At 42.0% G+C, this 22928-nt stretch overlaps 2 protein-coding genes across 8 annotated transcripts in view; one reads left to right on the top strand and one right to left on the bottom strand.

The window, feature by feature from the left end:
- Nucleotides 1-14070: 14070 nt before the first annotated feature.
- On the bottom strand, nt 14071-19505 carry CHCHD7 (coiled-coil-helix-coiled-coil-helix domain containing 7). The gene is made up of 4 exons (XM_079301297.1): nt 19271-19505; nt 16541-16618; nt 15865-15963; nt 14071-15094 (listed from the first exon to the last, which is right to left on the bottom strand). Exons 2-4 carry the CDS (start codon nt 16592-16594, stop codon nt 14993-14995), a joined length of 255 nt encoding a protein of 84 aa, XP_079157423.1. The 5' UTR covers nt 16595-16618; nt 19271-19505; the 3' UTR covers nt 14071-14992.
- Nucleotides 19506-19628: 123 nt separating this feature from the next.
- Nucleotides 19629-22928, top strand: part of PLAG1 (PLAG1 zinc finger) — a 52096-nt gene continuing 48796 nt past the window's right edge. For 5 of the 7 annotated variants that reach the window (XR_013773683.1, XM_079301292.1, XM_079301294.1 and 2 more), the window contains exon 1: nt 19633-19820. The gene's annotated coding sequence lies outside the window, so the exon portion shown is untranslated. Of the gene's footprint in view, nt 19821-22928 lie in introns of all 7 variants that reach the window. The other 2 variants (XM_079301296.1, XM_079301295.1) reach the window with 2 other exon arrangements.

Raw genomic sequence — 22928 nt, 5'->3', positions numbered from 1 at the left:
AGTAGGTGGGGGAGCACTACAAGCAGGGACTTTTGCCCACTCACTGTATGGCACAATTGCTCTCTAGTTTTAGGTGTCTCCAGCTTGATGATATTTTCTCTGCCTTTCAAAGCCACCAAGCTCACAGGCTGAATTTCTGTGAGAACTTCACAGATAGCCTGTGGCTTTTGGCTGAGAAAAACATAGCTCTGTCTAGGGAAGAGAGGTGGAAAAAAAATCATATGTTCTTCCTTTGCCCTTGGCAATATCAGACTAGGGAAATGAGCATCCACAGAGATGTTCAAGACAAAGGTGTGCCAAAGGCAGGAGTTGTATGCCAAGGTACCTTGTGGTGTTGTATCTGCTGGGTAGTTACTGCTTGGTTAAACCAAACCTTGGTTCTTGGTAGAGCCATGTTGAGAAACTTCACCCAGGGTAAAATCCAGAGTCATGCATAACTACATCTAAGGATTTTGCAGGACTAGTAGTAGAGTAGTCTTCCACTATCCCTGCCCAGAAGGGAAGAATCCTAAGACATATTTCACCTCTCTGTGTCTTGGGGTCCAGAGGCAGCAGTCCTGGCTTTGGCACAGAAGGAAGAACAGAGCCAGAACACGAGCAGCAACAGCAACACTGTCAGCCAGCAGCAATTAAAGAGGTTCTTGATGGACAAGTTTGGCATGTTAGCACCATAAACTTCATGCTTAGAAGGTGCCATAGTCTAGGCTGTGGAACCTGGGGCATGATGCAGTCCCCCTGGGCAGGTACCTCTATTAACTCTATTGCTGTAAAGGCAGCTTGCTTAGAGATTAATGCAATGTGATATGTGACAGCTGAGGAATCTGTTGAGCACATGATCTTTAATGATGGTTCCCCAGAAATGGGAATTCCTGTTGGAAGGTTAACATGGAATGTCTTCTCTATATTAATTCTAGAAAACACACTTTGCATTATTTATTGTCTGCATATTTCTGGCATGATAATGATTAACCATGAAGCACACTCACACAATGCACCATGGACAGCTGATAAAGTTACAAAACTGATTTGAATCATGCTACAGTTCTTGCAGAATATGTGTTCTACCTGTGTTTTGGGGAGCCTCTAACAAATTGAGAGAGAGCTGTCAATTCCAAGTAATCATATCTGTCAAGGGTTTTGTATCCAGAAGGAGCAAATATCACTAGAATAGCCAGGTGAGGTGCTTGTTTGAAGTGTTTCCTTCAGGAAGTGTGTAATTTCTGCCCTCTGGTATTTAGTCTGTTTTAACAGAGGACAGGAGTAATTGACAAGGTGCCTAGTTGAAGTCGCTGTGTTAAAATTTCCTAAAAAAAAGAATACTAAGTTAATTCCGCCAAAAAGAAAATAAAAGTACTTGAAGCAGTTAGAGCCTGCTGTAGCAATTATCTCCACCGGCAGCAAGAGGCAGAAATCTGCTTCCAACCTTGCTTCTGAGCCAAGGACTTGGAAGACAGCTATGAAACTAGTTTATTCAACCTTTATTTTTTCCACATTGACAATGAAATGTCTGACTGCCATCTTTCATGCTTTTAAATCCAGATAATTTTTATCTGCAGTGACATTTATAACAACACTTTAGGCATTATGGATTGGTCCTTAGCATTCAGATAACTGAAAAAAAAACCAGAATATCTTTGCTTTTGATTTGTGTGTGACTGTAACTCTGCCTGTCTAAATGGGTCAGGTTTTCAGCTCCCATTCAAAGGGGAGAGAGCGCTTAAACAATCACTTCACATTTAGGAAATAATGTCCTGACATCTGCTTTTTTCTAGATTTGGAAAGAGGCAGCTACATTTGTTGGAAAAGAACTACAGTATCCAAAGTGGAAAACCCCCTCAGAAAAGAAGGCAGGAGGAGGGATAAAAAAGTGAGGAACTTTAATTCAACAGTTCAAATGGGAGTCCACTAAATATGTGGAGAGTGCAAGAGAAGAGGGCAGGGTGATATTGGTGATATTGTTGATGATCATTAGTTGGTATGAATGGTCTCCTTGTGGGATGTATCAGAAGAGTTCCTTTTGGCCCGCAGGATTCTTGAAGGCTGGATCAGTTTCTACTGTTCTAGAGAATTTCCTGACCTAAAATAGGGATAGTTTTGCATTGTGTCTTACAAATAAGGTGTTTTTTAAAAAGGGTACGCCCTTTGGAAACACTTTATATAGGATATATATATAAACACACACACACACACACACATATATATTCATACTCCAATTGTACATATATTAAGTATAATGTTTAGATTTTGTTTTGCTTCTACATTGCACCGAGGTATGAAGAGGCAGACAGGAAGGTTTCCAAGCTTTTCCACTTTTAAAAATCTTTTCAACTAGTTTTGCAATTTAGTATACTGTAGCAGGTTTGAGATTTACATCTGAAGCTGGGCAGTGACTTGTCTGTCAGGTTAAATAATCTCTTATAGCAAGCATTTTATGGGGTAGCACCCTGACTGCTAGGAGCCTGGACTAAGGAGACAGTGGCATGTTCACAGCATTTATTTTTATTCAGCCAGCCACAAGTTTAGCCTTTTAAACATGGCACAGAAACAATGGATTTTTCACATCCACAGGAAAAGCTGTTGCATTATTTCCATTGTGAAGGCCTGTCATGTATTATTCTCTTGTATATATATGTTTTCTTATTTTGTTGCATTACAGCAGAAAAAGCCACAAAGACATACCAGAAATATCTATCCATGTTCTCCACCTGAATTATATATTTATTTGTTTGCTTTTTTGGTTTTTTTTTTTCTTTTTAATAGAGTTGTCTTAAAATCCAGAAAGTAGCAGTAGAAGTCCAAGGAGATCAAGAGAACAAGCTGAGGGATATGTTCAGGGTTCATACCAATTCTTTGTCTGAGAATTTTGAGGGAGATAGAATAGAGCAATAATCTATGTCTTTACAATCAAATACAAATTCTCATAACTATGTTGAATCATGTGATCTTGCCACTTTGAAATCCAGGAAATCACCCCAAGGAAATCTACAATGTCCATTCTTACATTCCTGCATGTAAACCATTTGAGCTTCTGTGGTGGCTACTGAAGTTCAGGATTCATTAGGGCTTCATGCCTGTGTATTCCATTAAACCTGTTTTGGGAGACATTCTGCCACAGAACTGGTCTCCAGATTTTATACACCTATTAATATTTTTAAGGATATTTTCACATCAATAGATGCATTATTCTGTTAAACTGTAAACCAAATATAATCTGAATAAAGAATGACTTGAATTGAGAAGGGACTTAGAAAATGTGGTAACTAAAATAGTCTTTTCCAGAGACTGGGGTCAAAGAGTGCTAAAAGACTGTATATGTTCATGAATGGGGAACTAAATACCTTTTTCTTACCCCACTGTAAGCAGGTTAAGATTTTTTTACTTTTTTTGGGATGCATTGATAATATCAGCTAATTAGGGGCAGAATGGCCCTGCATCTTTCATCAAGCAAATAGTCAGGGCACTGCGTCAGTGTGACTTAGTAGCACTTCAAGATTTCTGGAAATTCCTTGGCTTTCATCCTTTTGCCACTCCCTAGCTGGACTGTAATGAGACTTGGATGGAAAATTTTAAGAACCTTTGTATTTTGCCTGCATAGAGAAAGGACTGCTATAAATTGACTACTGTTACCTTGGATATTTTTAGAGATTAGCAAAATGGATTGATTGTAACTGGACTACAGTCTCTTAGAGTAATTTTCTCTTAACAAAAGTAATTGTCTTAGGAGAAAAAGATAAATATCTATAAACTCACACACTCATATGTTATGCTTAACTTTAGATTACAGTTAACATAATGGTAAATAGTTATCTTCAGTGGTATGGAGACTTCCAACAGTAAAGTGGCTGATGGTTTGAAAAGAAATTGAGGTAGAAAGACAAAAGAAAGGTAAATCACAGTCAGTACAATGCTGATAATAATTGCTTATATTTAAGATTTGTCTATGCTGTCATGCACTAAGCACACACAACTTAGCAGTGGATTTCCACTGAGGCTGGAATGGAATTAGAGTGGCAGCACTTGGAGAGGTGTGCATTTACTTGCATTTACTTTTCCAGATATATGGATTTTTGCATTCTGCATGAGATGATCATTAGATGGTCATCTTAGTGTGTAAGAACAATGTCTGCTACTCCAGACAATGGAATATTTTTTAATATTACTATGAATGTGGAATATTTATGGAAAAATATGCAAAGGAATGCCTTTGAGTAAATCCTCTATCTGTTTTTCAAAGAATATACTTACCATAAGACTAGATTGAAGGCTTATTGAGAGATGATATGAGCAAACCTGGCTTACATTGGGATTTTGCCACATACTTGGATCTTCCCCCACAAAAAATGTTAATGTTAGACTTGTTCCAAAAATAAGAATTGATAGAAATAGACTTGTTTGTTTACCTTGGTCCTGCCAGGTGATGAACCCTCTGGCTTTGCCACAATAAGTTACACAGATATGCAACTTTGAATAATCCTTTTTTTGGCTCTGTTTTCTCTACATGACAGGGAATTTAACCATCATTGTGCAGCCATTGGTTTGCAAGAGGGTTTAGGCTCAGAAGAAGCTGGCAAAGACGATGGTAAGAAGTATCTGTTGGCAAAGGGTGGATAACCAGCTAAACAGGAGCCATGACACTGCTGCTCTCCACATGCTGGTTCCTCCTTAGAGCCACAAGAGAGATTTGGGGATGATCTGCTCACAATGCTCATCAGTGCTGCTGCTGCTGAGAACAAGCAGCTGGCACATACACTACTGCTACCTGTAAGGCTGGGCAGAATGGCTGGAAAGCAGCCTGGTGGAAAACAACCTGGAGATGCTGGGCAAAGTGTCTGAACATGGGCCAGTGTGTGCCCAGGTGGCCAAGAAGGTCAGTGGCATCCTGGCCTGCATCAGCAATGGTGTGGCCAGCAGGAGCAGGCAGTGATTGTTCCCCTGCACCCAGCACTGGTGAGGCCACACCTTGAGTCCTGGGGTCAGTTCTTGGCCCCGCAGATCAGGAGGGACATTTTGGTTCTGGAGCATTTCCACAGAAAGGCAGCAGAGCTGGTGAGGGGTCTGGAGCCCCAGTCAGATGAGGAGTGGCTGAGGGAGCTGGGGGTGTTTAGCCTGGAGAAAAGGAGGCTCTGGTGGGGCCTTTTTGCTCTCTGCAGTTACCTGAAAGGAGCAAGGCAGGGAGCTGGCCTCTTCTCCCAGGTAAGAGATGTCAGGATGAGAGCACACAGCCTTAAGCTGTGCCAGGGAAGGTTTATGCTGGACACCAGGAGGAACTTTTTCACAGAAAGGGTTGTTAAACACTGAATGCTCAGGGAGGTGGTGGAGTCACCATCCCTGGCAGTGTTAAAAATTGGATGTGACAGTGCCATGGTCTAGTTGACATGGTGGTATTTGATCATAGGTTGGACTCAATGACTTCAGAGGTCTTTTCCAAGCTAAAAGATTCTGTGATGCTTTGACTATTAAGGTGAAGGAGATACCAACACTGAATAATTAAAAAGATGCATTGATCACATAAGTTAAAAATCGTTGTAGTAAACAAACACTAGTTTGTATCTCTCAAACAGTCTGTTTGTAAAAGACATTTAGACTTGACACATAGTGACAATAGGTTTTCAATGTTTTTTTCCCCAGCAGCTGGTTGGATATGTGGACATGTAGAACCTGGCAAAGTTTTCCATGTGGTTTTTAGTTTTCGTTCTTTCTTTCTCTACCACCACCAATGCGGAACATAGTAATTTGAAATAGCAAGATTTCAGAAGGATTTTCTACACCCATATATTTTTCTGGAACAATCTCTCTGGAATATCCCTTACCTTGCAGGTCACCAACAGGAGAAGAGTGAAGCATCCCTTACATGCATTTCTCCAGTTACACTGCATGAGCCATTCACCACCTGGTTGTCTCTTGAAGACAGCTTTTGATCAATGCCTGTGAAAAGCCCTGTCATGAATAAGCAGTTGCACAAGGAAATTTTTTAGCAAGCAAGATCTCAACAGGCATTTTTGAAATCACAGTAATATCTGTGCAGCCTCTAATAGCAGCAAATCAAGATGTGGAAGCACAAAAATTCTTCCAGCTGCAGAAGACTATTCTCTTGCCAGTCTGCCTTGACAGTTCACTGTTGCTGGAGAAACTGCTGCCAAGCCAGCATTTTCAGCACTTCAGCAGGTGATTCACCAGCAGCTGAGTCATTCCTGTCCAAAGCTAGCACATGCAAAACCCAGGGAGGGGTGGAGGGCTGGGGAAGGGAAGCACAACAAAACTTCCTCCACTAATTCATGCCATCTGGGAATGACAACCCCTAGGCCTGCAGCTTTGTTTGCAAAACATTGTTTACAATTTTTATTATGAAGTCCATAGGGAAGGAGACTTAATTTTATTTAACAGTTCATCATCATTACACAAACCGTTGTTCTGGGTTTAGCTTCAGCAAACAGGAAGCAATACTCATGATTAGTTAGTCAGACCTTTTTTTGCAGGCTTTTGTTGTTAAACAATTAGATGGGGAAATTGGAATTGAACCCACTGTCATGTAACTGGATCTTTTGTTGTTAGAGGTCTCTCTGGTGAGCCATAGAGGATGTGAGCTGTCTCAGTCCTGACTCGTCACTGTGGTTGGTGGCAACCCAAGCTTGCATGGGAGGTCACTTGGCTTAAAGGTCCATAGCTGAACACAAGGGCAGCAATCACAAATGGTTATCTGTAGCTGCTGCTTTGTGCCCGAGGCACACCTGCCCCAATGCCAGCACAATCACTTTCAGTGTGGAATTATGTAAGACCAATCACTACCCACACAGAAGCTCTTCCCTTCAAGTTGCTTTGTTAGCAAATGTGAGCAGTCCAGTGAAGGATGCAGCAAGAGTAAAATCTGGTGGAAGGTTCAAAGTGAGCTGTTCCTAGGCAATTGCACAGGGTAAAGGGAGCAGGGTCTCCTCATTTGACATTAGTGAGCTGTTAGACAGCTCAGCCCTTCAATTTATCTCACAATATGAAGAGGGGTAAAATATTCCCATATGCTTTTTTTGCACCAACTTCTTCAGATGGGAGGAGAGATACTTGAATTTAGCAGGTGGTGCAACTTCTTGAGGAACTTGAAGGTGTAAGAACATGAGGAGTGTGACATGGACAGTTAAAGGTCAGATTTAAGATGTGGTTGGGCATTTCCACACCACAAGTATAGCCTGAGACATACCTAGAGGGCCAACAGACATGGGGAAGAAACTGCCTAAAACCCACAGATTTCCATTCTGAAAAAGCTTGTCTGAAACTCATAATGGGCATGAGTCTATGACTACAAGAGTCCTGTGGGGATGCCGCAGGTCTACAAAAAATAAGGCAGAGGCTGCACTGTGCCCCATCTCTGTGTTCTAACAACACACCATCATTGGAGTTTGAGGCTCCTGGCCATTTACTGAGTGGGGAACTTCAATACTACAGGTGCACATGAACTTCTAAAAGTTATTCAGAAGAACAATGTATCTAGGCATAGGTCTCTATTTTGTTAAAAAAAAAAAAAAACCAGATTTTACATTGGTAATAAAATCCCTCTCCTAGAGGATTTTTTTAACATAAGTTAAAAAAATGTTTTTATTTCATACTAAAGTCTGCAGATGCTCTCACATGCTCTTTTTTCTATTTTCTCTCTGCTTGCTTGAATTATCTTCACAAATTATACTTAGCTTAATAATATTAACATATTTTAAACAGGTTCTAAAGATGGGAAAATTTACAGTTGTAGGCCTTGCAAGAGGGCAAACATGCACATGATCACAGGCATACAATGAACACTGATGTGTAAACATCTACTTAGATTTAGGCTAGTTTCCTCTCAGGTTTGGGGGTTTTCTTTAACTTTTTCCTTTGGTGAGGTTTTTTTGGTGTTTTTTTTAGCAGAATGAGGCCAAGAAGTTTGAACAATTAAACCAGTGGTATAGGTACAAAACACTTGTCTTTATGGGCCTGTTTGGAAATGCCATTAGCTGCCATTATTTGCATATTTGTTGTTTTAGTTCTTTTTCAACCCAGCTGGTAGAATATTGTCTTTGTGAAGAATTTAGAAGTTCTTTTTCTGCTGGTGGTTAATTAAATCTTAGCTGTCCTCCAAAGCAGGGCAAAATTCAAGGCAGATGCATAAGAAGCACCAAGCTACTTCCAAAAACCTTTTTTTTTTTCACTCAGGAAATAGGGACTTTTAGTACCTGAGGAAGAAAGGTACCAGTAATATGATCTGCATAAATACCACATTTCTTTAAGAAATGTATAGGAGGAAAACTTTGTTTATATTACCCTTATTTGTAGTACAGGAACTCTTTATTATGTCCTGCTGTTTCTGGATAGGTATTATTTTCCCAGGGTCAAGCAGAACTTACTAGGCTGCCAGAAGGACAATTTCATATTTTATTATGAAGGTAGGTCCTTACCATGGCTTTTCTCAGAGCCCTGTGTTTTACCTCCCATTATACCACTTTATTACTTCTATACTTACTGCATTATCCAGCATATGCTAACTACTGTTTTGTTAGTTAGGGTCTCTTGTGATGTTATGTGAAATCATCTGACAAACCAATATTAGATGTCACTACTTCATCTATAGAAATAAAGGGTTGAGGTGGGAAAAGCTATTCATTTTGTTTCTTTCAGTAAGTCATTTCAAGGTCGTTTGGATAAATAATGTAGGAGTCAACACTGTCTGTGAGCTACCTGACAGGTTACTTGTTAGGTAAAATCCAAAGCACATGATCCCTAATCCAAAATCCACTGTGAAGAAAAGCATATCCCAAATACTAAACACATCTTCCAATAGAGAAAGAGGCAACAGGGAGGCAACTTCTTTTTCCTGCAATCATGTCTCTTCAGAGAAATCACACCTAATTATAAAACATGGCCAACTTCTGTGGTGCTTGGTGATACAGAGATAACTTCTCAGCCAGAGATGTTGAAATCTGTATTGAACACAGACTTCCAAAAAAACTCTGCATATGCTAACACATTCACTACCCACAAAAGGGTTTATGCATGTGAATGTAGCACAGTGAATGATTCTCCTCATTAGAAACCCCAGAAATTACTGAGATTGGAAGCAGAGTCCTGGGATGCCTTCTGGTGTTATGACAATTTCCTATTTCAGCCTCTCTTTAGTGTTTATCACTGATGAAATGAAAAGCAGCAAACAGGCTACCAAACAGCTCAGCTTTCTTGTCAAATTATTTTTTTTTTTTCAAGCCTCAGGGATAGGTTGTGTAGCATAGTGCCAATTCCTTTCTTAAGGACCAAGAGGAGTAGCATCTCTGCAGCAAGCACCACTGTGTTCCCAGCAGAGCTGCCCTCTTCCAGGAGGAACCCTCCCACCACCATGCCTGCCCCCTCACAAACACTGCCTGAACCAGAGAGCTTTGTAAGCACCAAATTATACTGCACTAATAAAATTTCTTGGTGAAGTATTGGATTTGGCTCCATCTAGTTTGATGAACAGAAGTTTATTAAGTCAATTTCCTTACCCAAGATTCACTGAATGTCAGATGTCCTTTTAAAGGCTTGTGCAAGAACATATGTGAACATACCATGTCAGACATCTCATCAACAGTATTAATCCCTTACTGAACAGCAAATGTTTTTTTCTCTTGGGTAGGTGCAGGATCTGTCAATGTGCAAGCTGAACTGGAAATAGATCACGAGGGAAGAACTTGCCCAAAGAGTCATTCTCTACAAGTAAACAGCAATTCTAGACTCAAGAAAGTAACATCAGTAACATCCATTCAGCATTAGGAAAAACAGAGCCAGAAAGTACTCCAGCTGAGTTTTGCAGGATACAGTAAATTCAGTGTACCCCCCACCTAAGGGTTTGTCCTATTACCTGCATTCTATTCTTTTGTAACATGGACTGAAGCAAGCACAGTATGACTGACCTTTTCCAATGCAGCAACCTCATTCAATTCTGTTGTTTAATATAAACAGAAGAAAATGCCACCCTACTTGTTATATACAATCATATTCACTGATCACTTCAACAACTGCATGTAACTCTGCAGACAAGGACTGCTCAGGGATCCACGTTTCAAGCAAAAATTTGAGATCCACATGCAACAGAGTAAAAAAATATTACCAGCAGGCTATTTCCATAAAAACACCGCAATTCTTTTTTTTTTTTTTTGCCAAAACAATTGGAATCTTATCATAAATTAAAATAATTTAGATCCTTCAAAGTCAGGCTTGAGCTGATGGCCCCTATTTCTTAGTATATTCAGGCAACATCTCATTTCTAAAAGTGCTTCACAGCTCTAAAGTTTACACTATCTTGAGCATAATATTTTTTGTCACTACACATCACCTTGTCACAACTGTTTTCCACTTTGACAGACACCAGCTCAACTTTGTTCTATGCAGAATTCTGCTGTGTTCTGCCAGTCACTTGACATCAGGAAGTGTTTGCAGCTCATAGCAGTTTGAAGTAAAATAGGTAAAACCTTAGCTCAAGGGTAGTGGGACTTTTAAGAGCAAGTAATGATTGATGATTCTCAGAACCATTCCTTCAAAAAAGGAGTTTGAGATGGGAGTCATCAAGGTAGAAAACTAAAGGATAGAGAAAAATTACTTACTCAATCTTTTGGTTTGAATTGCTACATATGGTATCATGTATGTCATAATTTAAATGATCCACTGCATTTATTTAATATAAATGCAGCAACTCCCTCCTCTTCATATCAAATAGGCTGCAATAAAAATTAAAACATTCTGAAGTAATCTGCTTGTTTACTTTTTACTACATTAATACTTACTTACAGAACTATTTCTTCCAGTTGCCTCAGATTCTTCCAAGAAAACAAAAGCCTGAAACAGCATACTTTTTTTTCCACACAATTCTTTCTTTCATGGCTATTTTGGAAGACCAACTTTAAAGATGTAGATATTTCTAACGTGAGTTAAGGGCTGTCTCCAAATGCTTTAGAGCAACCTAACATTTTGTACTCTAAATTTGTCTTCTGCCCTGCAAAAGTTATACCGAAAGCTCATCTAGGCACACCTTCTTGATCACTTGAGTGCAAAAATTTCATTACAAGACCATGAAAGAGACTTAGAGCAGAAGCTGATGCAATACCCTGCTTTCCAAAAGCTTCAGCTAAATCCAAAGAAATTTTCAGGACTCTAGAGCTAGACAACTTGGACTCAACGATCCTTGTGGGCCCCTTCCAAATCAGCATACTCTGCAATTCTGTGAACTTCCTTTGAACATCTTCAAGAGCACAGACACATCCCAATTGTGACAGCAGAAAATTCTGAGCAAGAAAAGGCCTTGCATTTTAGGGTTACAGAAAAAATGAGATGGCAAAAATATACAGATGGGAATCAGGATATTCACCTAAACCTGGGAGAAAGCCTATAGCTCCTGCTAAGTGCCTAGCTGTGATCAAATAACCACACTTAAAAAGGACCAGATTCCAAGGCTTCTCAGGCTGCATAGAAATCTCTAATTTCCCAGCAATGATTTAGAGTCCTGTCCTCCTTTTTTATTTATAGTATAGAGACAAGACCAATCTTTCCTTTCTATTGGATGAATTCTGCTACCTTGATGGGAAGAGACCAAAAAAGCTTGAAAGAGTCAGTAGTGGGTGGAGTGCTTCTGTTTTCAGTCTGTTGAACAACAGCACCATCCAGCTGTCAAACAAAAAATTATCAAACATTAATGCCACTATCCAGATTTGGTCCTTATATCACAAGCAAAATGAGCAATTACATGTATTAAAAGAAAAAACCCTAAAACAAAACCCAACCTACAGGTCCTTTCCCTGCTTCTTAATTATATTGATCCACTGTGTTATGCTTTTTGGGTTAACACAGAGGAGTGTGCTTTAGGGAATTAAGAATTCAGCCCAGTTTTTTTTTTGTCCAGTAAGAAAGGCAGGTTGAAGCTTACCTCTGTTTCAGTGAAGTGTGGAATGTAAGCTTCCAGGTATGAGGAAAAGACCATTATCTTTGGCTCACAACCAAAGGCAGCTAATCACAGTACAAAAATTAATGGAAAAATCTCGACTCATAAGAGCCTATATTTTAGCTATCATACTTTACCACTCAATCTTCAGTAGTGAAAGTAAGAACAGCAACCCCAGGTAAAGGATAAAAATAATAAAAACTCATACTCAAGTAACAGACCACTCATGAGAGACATTACAACTGAGAAAACTCCTTGCTCTCCCTAGATTTTTCATAAACTTGTGTTATTTAATAGTAAGGCACATGCAATGGAAACAAATGGCATTCCTTACAATGGATGACTGTTCACCTGAATTAAATCTACAAGGTCACTGCTTAAATTGCCCTCAGTTTTACACTGAACTCATTTTTGTTGCAATATCCACAGGGAACATCCCATGTGCATCCACTGATGATTGGAAGTCTAGGAAGTTTCTCTGTATTACATGTGCCTTAGCCCATCCTGTGATCACACACTCCTGCATTAATACATCTCTAATTCTGATTTTTTGAAGACTAGTAATAGTTATATACAAACACTTTACAAATCAGCACAGGGTACCTATCAATGCCAAAAGATAGGCCAGTCATCCTTTAAAAGAAAACACTAGTGGAAGCTTCCCAAGTAAATATTGTCAGAGAAAAAAACAAACAAACAAACTTGTAAGCACAACACAACCTAAGAGAAAGAACATTTCTATATGCAAAGAAAACCTGAAAGGAAATCCTAGGATGAGATAACCCCAAGTTCCTTGAAGTTATGGAAAGAATTGGCATGACCACATCAAGAATGAAATGACATTTTTCTTGCACATATTTAAAATATACTGTAGATTTTAACATAAGCCCACAATTTAAGAACACAGCAACAGAAAAACAGCAAGCACTAGAATAGTAGCTAAAGCCATAGGAGCAAAGAACATGTCCAAAGATACAGCAGAGGTGGCAAATGACAAGCCTGTGCCAAGTAGGCGAGAAGGTGCCCTTAGACAAGCAAGGCAGTAAAGCCAGAAGAGTCTAAAGAGACACAGCCCTAAGGAAGAGGACAATAGCTCCCCAAAATCTTCAGACAAACAAGAAGATCAAAGAGAGGCACGGTTAATGAGGAAGTATTATGGGTAAGTTTAATGAAAGCAAGAAGTTCTCCCACTATGAAAGAGCAGAGAACACACAACCTTCAAAAGGAGTTGTATTAGAAAGTCATTGCAAGACTATATCATTAGATCAGAGACACAATAAAGGTACTAGAAAAAAAACTGCAATGAGAACAGACTAAATTGTTAAAATCAGTCAAAAAAGAACTGGTGCCAAATGGGCAAAAAAAAAAAAAAAAGCATGAAAGATTGGTATGTAGTAGGGTATTAAAAAGCAGCAAGAATGTAGCAGAAAAGAGCAAGCCCTTGAATCTAGAATGAAAATATCTTCAGCTCCACACACACAGGAACAAAAGCTAACAACAACAAAACAACCAACCAAAGACAACAGCAACAAAAAAACCACCCCAAAGAAACCATCCACAAAAAGAGGAAAATGTTGAAGTTAGCACTTTCAGTGAAGAGAAAGTAATTTGAAATCTGAAAATTTGAATCTTATGATCTCGATGGAAAAAAGTACGTTTTCCTTGCCAGGAGCTGACAAGAGAACTTGTGACATGCTTGAAGGCTGCACAGCTTTGCTTGGAGAATTGTATACTTAAAAGGCATTCAGTTACACACTCATTCCAATACAGAGGGTAGGATCAGTCCACTTCAAAACTCAGATGTAGATGGAGAACAGAAAGCAGCAAAGCAGATTTTGTGGAGTTACTAGTCAGATCAAGCACAAAAATCACAGTAAGCATAGAAATAGGACTACACTGGAAAGAAACAAGACAAGCCAGACAGGAGAAACAGAAAGCCATGAAGTCTTTCCAAAACAGTCTAAATAGAGAGGCAATACTTTTACACCATCCTTCATGAGGTCAGCCAGAGTTCTGCCAAGTTGATCCCAGTAAGAACTAGAGGATTTCACATGGAACCTGAGCTCATGACAGTAGTTTTTTCTGCTTTATCACAGGATACGAGCTCTTAAGCCAGGACACCAAAAGGTAAAAAACACTGTTTTCACTAGACAGCAACTTGTTTACATTTATTAGCTGTTCAATTTAGCTAAAGAATCAAGCTTATTTAAGATTAGAGTACCAGTTTAAACTGAGCTTTGTAATCTTGTATGAGTAAGCATTTCCAAACCCCAGGTTTCAGCTGTCCAGAGTCTTAGATAGATGTACTATAGTTAAACCTGCCATGTCACTCAGGGGATCTGTTTACATGTCTGCAAGTCCCCTCTGCCTGCCCGACACTAAAGTATCTATTTACTATCCACAGAAACTACTATTCAGCTCAGACCTGAAGAGTCCAGTTTTATCTTGACCAATCACTCTAACCTTCTAACTAGCAAAGCTTGCAGATCTGATTTACTGCAAGTTTCTGCTGTCACTGACAAGTGCAGTGGCAGACCTAATGACAAGCTTGTTGGATTTAGGATTTTAGTTCATTAACATTCTTATTTAAACTGGGAGCACAGAATACACCACATGTGAAAATAGGAATAAAAATCACACATGGTAAATCCATACTATTGAGCAGAACAGCTTAGTGCAAGAAACATGTTGCACGTACCAGCTTCTCAATCTGCTCCAGTCTTAGAACCACATTGCAACGCTCACCAATCCCCATCTTTTCAAACAGACTTTCTGCAAGTCTCATTAATTTTATATTTAGCATTTCACAGCAAGGTACTTTCTATTTCCAAAAGTTTCTAAACAAGTTGCATTGATACTCATATCTTCCAATAAAAAGAGGTCAGGTTCCTATGACAGAAAGTATGAATAAACCCAGGAAGTTCTATCCTAGAAAGCTCACACATATCAAAGTTTAAGATCTTATTTTAATCCAAGATATGGCAACAGTAAAATCCAGTTCATAAAATGGTAACTTGCTGCTGCTAACTCTTCATATGCACAGTGACAACAGTCAATTCAGGATTCTAGTCAATAGGGCTTCCCCATTGATTCCAAGATTTTTTTTCTTTCTTCTGCTGTAGGCATCTCTGGTTTCACACCATTTCTCTTCCTTTGCATCATAATTTCATGCTGAAAATAGAACAAATTGACCATGAGAATAGATTTTGCAGAGTCTCTGCTCCTGAACTTTGAATGAACAACACTCTTTAATAGAAAAAAGTTTTATATATCAAGACCCAGGTACTCTAAGCCTGATTAGCTGATAACTAAACATACTAGTAATTACTTCAAGATACCTGATAGTTTACCTTGCTGCCTCAGAATACAGTGCAATCAGTATTCCCATTACTCTATGCCAGACTAATGCACAATCATCTGTAAACAGATTTTTGTAGTTGGCACCATTATTTAAACCCTAAGCTAAAACCTCTTTACTACAATGATATAAGGAAAAAAAAAAGGCAGAAAACAGTTTAACTGCACACAGTTGCTCATGATACTTCTCTACCACCACCAAATAAGCTTTATATTAGGTTAAAGCAACCATGATCCAAGCCAATGGGAAACCAGATAACCTTACATTGCCTCAGAACTTTTTCACTGCATCCGTTCAAAAGAGAACTTATTACTAGAAATATGTGACTCAAGTTCAGAGGAAAATATCAGGTACTGCAAGAACACTGACTCGCAATCTAAGAGTAAACTCAGAACAATCACGTGAAGTACTTTGATGTGCATGTGCTTAAGTCTTCCAGCAACAAATACTGAGACTACCTGGGCTGGTAAGTTACCATAAAAACATCATTACCAGAGTTTGAAGGGTTCAGAAAGCAGCATGCCAGAAATAATGCACATAAAACAAAGCAGGGAGTAAAATTTAGAAAGTTTACTGTGCTTACCCAAAATGTTCTGCAGTTTTTGTACTTCAAAAAATAATCAGTACACATATCCTTGTTATAGTTGTTGTCACTCATACATTTTGTAGTGGCATCTGTTTCCTTTAATAGGGGAAAATATACTTCAGAGCTGAGGGAAGTTACTGTACTCACTGTTTAAATATTTTAACAAGTCCCAGAATATCTATGAAGATAGAGTGAGCTCTTCAGATGAAAGAACACTATCAAAGAGAGCAAAGGAACACCTATTACAAAGGCTCATCAGTACTTGCAAGCAGCGATTTCATTTAGAGATAACAGAGAATAGTACTCTTCAGACACTAAGTACAGTAAGTACAGAGTCCACAGAAGAGTTGTTTACAATGATGCTTGGTATAACTCACAAAAGACTTTTAAAAAATAACCAAGCTTGTCTAACCAGGATTTCAGGCTCTGGTTTTAGGGACAGACAGTTTAAGAGACTGCTATCAGTTGTTTTACTCCCATTTACGGGGAATTACTTGTTGTTTTATGCTTATTATAATGGATGATTTACAGCCCTTCCCATCTTCAGACTCTTAAGAAACTTTTAATGCAAAGTGCTATAAAGCAAGTGTGCTATTTGCAAAACAGTCCCCTAGAAAGTTTATTATTATTTAACATTGAAATGCAGAGACATATCTCAATTTGATCATCTTACCGCTACACATGGATTTATATCGTGATCTTTAAGCTTTTTTGCATGCCGGGACATTCTAGGCAGACACTCACACCTTGGCTAGAAAGGGAAAATAAACAGATTAAGTACCTACTTTTAAAAGTAACTCAAGGTTAAGTCTGAATTTCAGGATGTAATAAAGGCCTTCTAGTAACACATAGTTGGGTTATCTTTAAAAAAAAAAAAAAACAAAACAAAACCCAAACTTCTTTTGCAAAGTGCAGTAACAGCAAGACAACACCAGCAAATTTAGCCCATCACCAAGACTCCCTGGTGAATTCCTGCAGCTCTCACACCAGCCTGTCTCATGGAGGAAGTGACCATGTGCAGGAGAAACAGCTCCATAGAAGCTGTTCACACAACACACTGTAGACACTGCAATTAATAGTGTGTGGGAGGAATGCACAAGTAAACTTTTCCAGATTTGTGCCTACTCCTTAGCTGATCATATCCACATCTTCACCTGAACTTTCTCAGGTACAAGTGCCCAACTATCTCCATGTTGCTATATCAAATATTTAATAGAAAAAGAACTGGTTTCACCGCAAGGTGGGACCAGACCCACATACACTGTGCGTGACTGCTTAAATCACATTTTTTACCATTTAGTAGTTTGACACTGACTCTAAGAACTGTAATCTTGAGAGACACAAAGTTCAGTGCCAAGAATCTACACCGATCCAAGATGATGACATCAAGATGAACAGCAGACCCTCTTTCCCTTTACAGCTTCCTATACATTGCCTCTGGCACACATATGGTGATACAGGTATGTGTTCCAAACAAATACTAAATCGAACAAAAAAATAAATTAATGTTGACCAGATGACTGCTTGAATCAATGCAATCAGAAACACAGGACAGAGGGAGCAAATTAAAGTACTGCTAATGAAGGACACAGCTTAATCTTGTTGTTTTTTACTTTCTCGAAAAACACTGATGCTAATTCTTAGCCAAGACCTGTTTCTGTGCACATTAAGGAATGGAAAATGCAAGTATGGAGTAAAGAGCCTGTTTTGCTTGATACCAGATTGAAAAAACAACTTCAAATACTGTTCTTTGTAGCTCATAGAAAACCATATTTTAGATGGGGTTTCTTCATTGGGTAAGAGTAAACTATTCCCAGCAAATAAGCCTTAGGTTTTACAAGCTGTGTGTGTATACTTTCCTGGTGCTGGGAGTACTCTTTGATTTCCCTATGATCATCTTCTGAGAACAGGCCTTTTAATTAACAGCATCGGGAAATGCTTTCACTTTCCTTTGAGAACTATCCAGCACTTAAGTTTATTTCACAAGCTGGGCAAGTGTTCTCTTTTTTGATGGGTGGAAGTGCATTTTTGATCAGGCACTTTCAACTTAAATGGAATCATAAGCAGGTATACTGGCACCATCACGACATCAAGAAAGGAAGAGGGAAGTGAGAAGTAGGAAGCAAAAGGAATATACCATAATGCCTCACCTAACTCACCACAACAAGATACAGTATTTTTAGATTTTTGCATGTGTCTGTGTTATGACTGCATTTCATTGATATTACCACCTAAGCAGACATGCCTCAAGGTGTATGTACAGTGTCAGTAACTCTCTGAAAGAATACTTGTGAGTCATAGGATGCACCATCATCATCAGTGTCCCTTATACAAACTGCACTCCACACTTTCAGTTTGATTACACCACCACTCCTGCAGCCGTGCCCGGCCTAAGGAACAAAGCACACAATCCGTTAAACACCTACTTAACGAATAAGCAGTTCGGGTTCCAATGAAGATGCGCAGCTCAGAGCAGGCAAATGCTTAAACATTCTTAGTACTACCCTAAAGGTCTGATAGCTCCTGCGCGTGTTGCTCTCTCTCCCCCTCTCCGAAGTACTTGAAACACTATCAGCTGGAAGGGCAGGCGGGTCACGCCGAGACGCTGCTGGGTGACTGAATGAGCAGTTGGGCAGGAAGCGAGCTTCCCCCTCCTCCCGGGTTTTACACATGGACGGGCTTCCCTTCCTGCTTTCGGATTACAGGTCAGAGCCCAACCGCAACCGAAGGCTTGTCTATTCCACAGTTCTTAATTATGCTTTAACACATTAACAGTTTTAAACTGTACCACAGAGAACCAGGGCTGTTGCTGGCACTCTTTAACCCTAAGGCTTTTTCAGTTCATAACCATCGGGGCACTTTGCTACAGGCTCCCGCTCATTGAAAAGCGTCTGGTCTGCTTTAAACGCACACATATAGATACAAATTCGCTAATCATGCTGCAATATAGACCAGCTCGTTAAAATTTTTGAGCCCTGGAGCCAAGGCCGATCTAATAATCCTGCAGCTCTCTGGGCCGGCGGGGGCAGGAGGAGGCGGCCGGCGGGCCCTGCCGCTCAGCCCCGCGGAGCTGCCGCCTAACCCGGCCTGGCTCCCGGGGAGGGCCGGGGCCGCCCAGGTGCGGAGGCGAGGCCGGCGCCCCCCGCCCGGTCCCTGCCTGCCGCCGGCGGCGGAGCGGCCGAGGCGCCCGGCGACCCTTCCCCCGCCCCGGGCCGTTCCCCGCCGCCGCCTGCCCTCGGCACCACCTGCCGCCAGGGAGCGGTGCCCGGGCCGCGCCGCCGCCGGGCCCGAGCGGGGCTGCCCCGGCCCGCGGGCGGCGAAGGTCGAGCGAGACTTCCCTCCGCCGGCCGGGAAGGGGAAGCGGCGGGCGGGCGCAGCGCGGGTCGCCGCCGGCGGCACTCACCTCCGTCCCCGGCCGTGTCCGCGGGAGCCCGGGGCGGGAGGGGGGCAGCCCGTCTCCAATTCGAAAGACGTCAGCGGCTCGGGCAGCGCGCTTAAGTACGGGCGCAGCCTACCCCGCTCCCGGCCCCGCGGCTCCCCCCGGCCCCGCGCCGCCGCCGCCCACGCCCCGGCGGCTCTGAGTGGCACGGCCGGGCCGCCAATGGCGGCGGCGCCGCGCCCGCCCCGGCCGTGAGCGGCGCCTCCTTCCACCAACGGGGCGGGCGGCGCGGGCCGCAGGCGCCGGCGGCGGGGCGCGGCCGCGGCCCTGACTGACTGGGGGAGGCGTCCAACCCGCGGTGCGTGTGGGCGGCGGGCGGTGTGGGCGCGGCGTGTGCGGCAGGCTGGGCTGCACCGCAGCGCATACACTACAATGGCTGCTGGAAAGACGGGAAAGCAAACAATTTCCAGGCCCGCCGCGTCCAGCCCGAAATATGGGGAAAAAATTACAGAAAAATCGGAGAACACTGTAAAGGGTGGAAACGGGGCGCAGAGGGGATGCTGAGGCTCCCGCGGTGAGTCTGCTGCGGGTTTGGGGGGCAGGCGCCGGGGTTTAGCAGGGAAATATCAGGGTTATTTAAATTATGAAGGGGGAGGAGGAGAAGGAGGGGGGAGAGGAGAGAGGAGCAGCGAGCAGTGAGGAAAAGTTTGTGTTAACCATCCCTCCCTTCCATCCCTCTCCCCACCATCTCCCGCAGCCCCCCGCCGCCCCGCGTCGGACCCCCCCGGGGGGGAAAAGCAGGGGAGGGGAGGCGAGGCGAGCCGTGCCCCCCCCCACCACCCCCCCTTCCCCTCCCTCGGAGGGAGAAAGAGATGATTTTTCAGAAAAAACCTCTCTCAGGAGTTTTCCTCCACTCCTCCCCTCCCTCCCCGCGGCGCTCTGCTGGTTCGCGAGGAGCGGGCGAGGCGGCGGGGCTGCCCGCGGGACGGCAGGAGGGCGCGGGGTGCCCGCCGCCGACCCCCGCGGCGGGCCGGGCCCGGGGCAGGGGCAGGGGCAGAGCGGCGCGGCCGCCCCCTCCCCTCCTCGCCTCTGCGGAGCCTGTGCTGTGAATGCAGTGACAGCGGCGAGAGCGGCGAGAGAGGGAGCGGAAGACATTAGAGACCGCGGTGCCGAAAAATGAGGGAAAAAATTAATATAAATTCGCCCACCGCCTCAAACCGGACAAATTTTGCACAGAAATTTCCCCCGTGGACCCGGCTACCCGTGGGGTGTCCCCCGGACCTGGCGGCCGCGTCTTTGGGGGGATCCGGAGTGACTTTGGGGCACTCGACCCCCCTTTCCCGTCGTTTTTTGGACAAAAGTTTTTTTTTTCGTAATAAAGAAACGAATTTGCCTGCTCTCCCCCTCCGAGTAGCCCAGGAGCTTTTCCCTTCCCCATCGGTGTGTGTTTAGAGAAAAGTGTGAACCCAAGTAAGTGCTGAGTCGTGTTGCATTGGGGAGGGGGGTTTGCTAACTGAAAGCAGGAGAGATCCGGAGAGAGAGAGAGAGAGAGCAGGGACAGCTTGTTGTCAGTATCATAAACAACCAAAATGGAGGGAGAACTGAGGCATATAACAAAATAAAAATCAGAAAAAAATGCCAAAAAATACCTAAAAATCGGGGCTGCTCCCCCTTTTCTTCCTCAAGGTAACAGAATAAAACCCGTGTCTTCCCGAGACCGTTTTAAGGTTTCAGGGAGCAATGAGTTAATATTTATTATTTTTTTTTTGTTGATGAATTCTTTGGAAAGGCAAAAGCCTCTTATAACTCGCCACCGACAATGAGAAAACGTGAAAATCCCTTTCAGGACAGAGAGGTAGGGGGAGATGATGGTGCAGAAAGTGTATAACTTGGGGGTAATGTGGAGTGATCCTAGATAAGATAAATGCTGTATGTGGTGCTTTATAACTTCCTTTTTTAATGCTTTTTTTTGGTGTGTGTGTGTGTTTGGGGGATTTGGGGAGATGGGGGCTCCATTCTTTCTTTTTCTTTTCCCTTTTTTTTTTTTTTTTTTTTTTTTTTTTTTTTTTTTTTTTCGGACCGGAATGTAATGCTTTTGTAGTGTCACTTTCCTGATCTAATTAGGATGTGTGAGGCAAAGAGTAAACCTTTCCGGTTTATAAAGTGCATTTTCGTTGCCTTTGAATTTCAAGTTTTCTTGGTGGCTCGCTTCTCTATTTAAACTGGATTCTTCAGAGTGGTGTGGGGTTGAGCTCATGCTCCATAGGGAGAGCAGAGAGGGCTCAGGGGCAGGGCACCTCTTCTGCGGGTGCTTGCTGATTTCCCTGGCACGTTCAGTTCACCTGTTTGTCTCCTACAAAGAATGTGCTCTGCAGTCTCCTCGTTTTATTTATGTGAAATAATGATGCCTCATCTCGCCTCACATTGAAGTTAATGCGAAAGTGCTGCTGATGTTGGTTCCACGTGGGATCAGGGACATAGCAGGGCATTTTAAAGAGACAGCTTCTCTTTTCCTAGGGCTATCATCACCTCTGCTGCACCTCTGCCTCTAGCAGAGGGGTGCTTCGTTGTTTGTTTTTTTAATGGAAAGGTATCAAATCGGCCCTAGCCTGATAAATTAAGGAAGGGTAGCAGGGGGAAAAGTGCAGAATCGTTGGGATCGCAGCAATTCTTTTGTGTGTAGCAGGTCTTCAGGGGAGTTTTCTTGGTGTGTTAATTAAAATGTTGTGTTTTTGGAGAATGTTTTTTGGAATGTGTGTTGCAGAAATGGAGTAGTCTCAGGTTGTTTAATATTAAGATCTAGTGCTGTTCTGCTAGCTGTGGATTCAGTGGGAGGAGATGAATTCCCTGTGTGGAGGGCAGTTTCACAGACATTTTGTGAAAGTTGTGAAGTGCGTTATTTTTACTTTCAATGCATTCTGTTTTGTTGGGAACACGTGAGTTTGTTCAAAAGTTTATTCTATTCCTAAATCTCCTAAACCATCCCCAAAGGTTTTGAAAATAGTGAAAAATAACTGTAGGTTTTAATTGGCCAAAGTAGGGGCTCTGTACAAGTACACCTTGGCTATTTGGTTATAACATCACTTGGAAGAATTGCCTCTGGCTTTATTTAAAGAAAAAAAAAGACATCCTAACTGTGGTCTGGTGTCATGTATATGTGTGCATGTGTGTATGCATGCCTGCTTTTAGCATGGATTCTGGCTGTTCTTGTTTTTTTTCTTAATTTTTAACTTGTGAATGTTTAACTGTGATGATGCGAAATGCTCTGCTTGTCCCTATTATCTCCTATGTATTTTAATTTTATTTTTAATATACTATTTTAAAAAATTAGCAATGCCTCTTAACATGGCAATTTGATATCTTTATGAGGAGTTGCAATGTTTCCTTTACACTTGCTTTGTTTTTGGAGTCTGTATTTAGTCCTTTAGATTGAGAATTGAATACAGGTATGTGGTTCTGGAGAGGGAAGATGGGGTACTGAACTTGGAGGGAGACTACTGCAGCACATGTTTTCTGTGAATTTGTGCAAGTTGAGTATGAGTTGTGATAGCCCTCTGTGTTGAACAGCATGTGCTTGCAAATGATCTGTACCCTTACTGCAAGTGTGACCAAAGAAACTTGCTGCCTAGGATAGCCTTGTGGTTAAAGATTTGGGAAGAAATCTCAAAGTTTTCCAGTGACT

This window comes from Erithacus rubecula, assembly GCF_903797595.1.
Source record: "Erithacus rubecula genome assembly, chromosome: 3".
Taxonomy (NCBI): domain Eukaryota; kingdom Metazoa; phylum Chordata; class Aves; order Passeriformes; family Muscicapidae; genus Erithacus; species Erithacus rubecula.
This window is presented reverse-complemented; position numbering and strand designations above follow the sequence as displayed.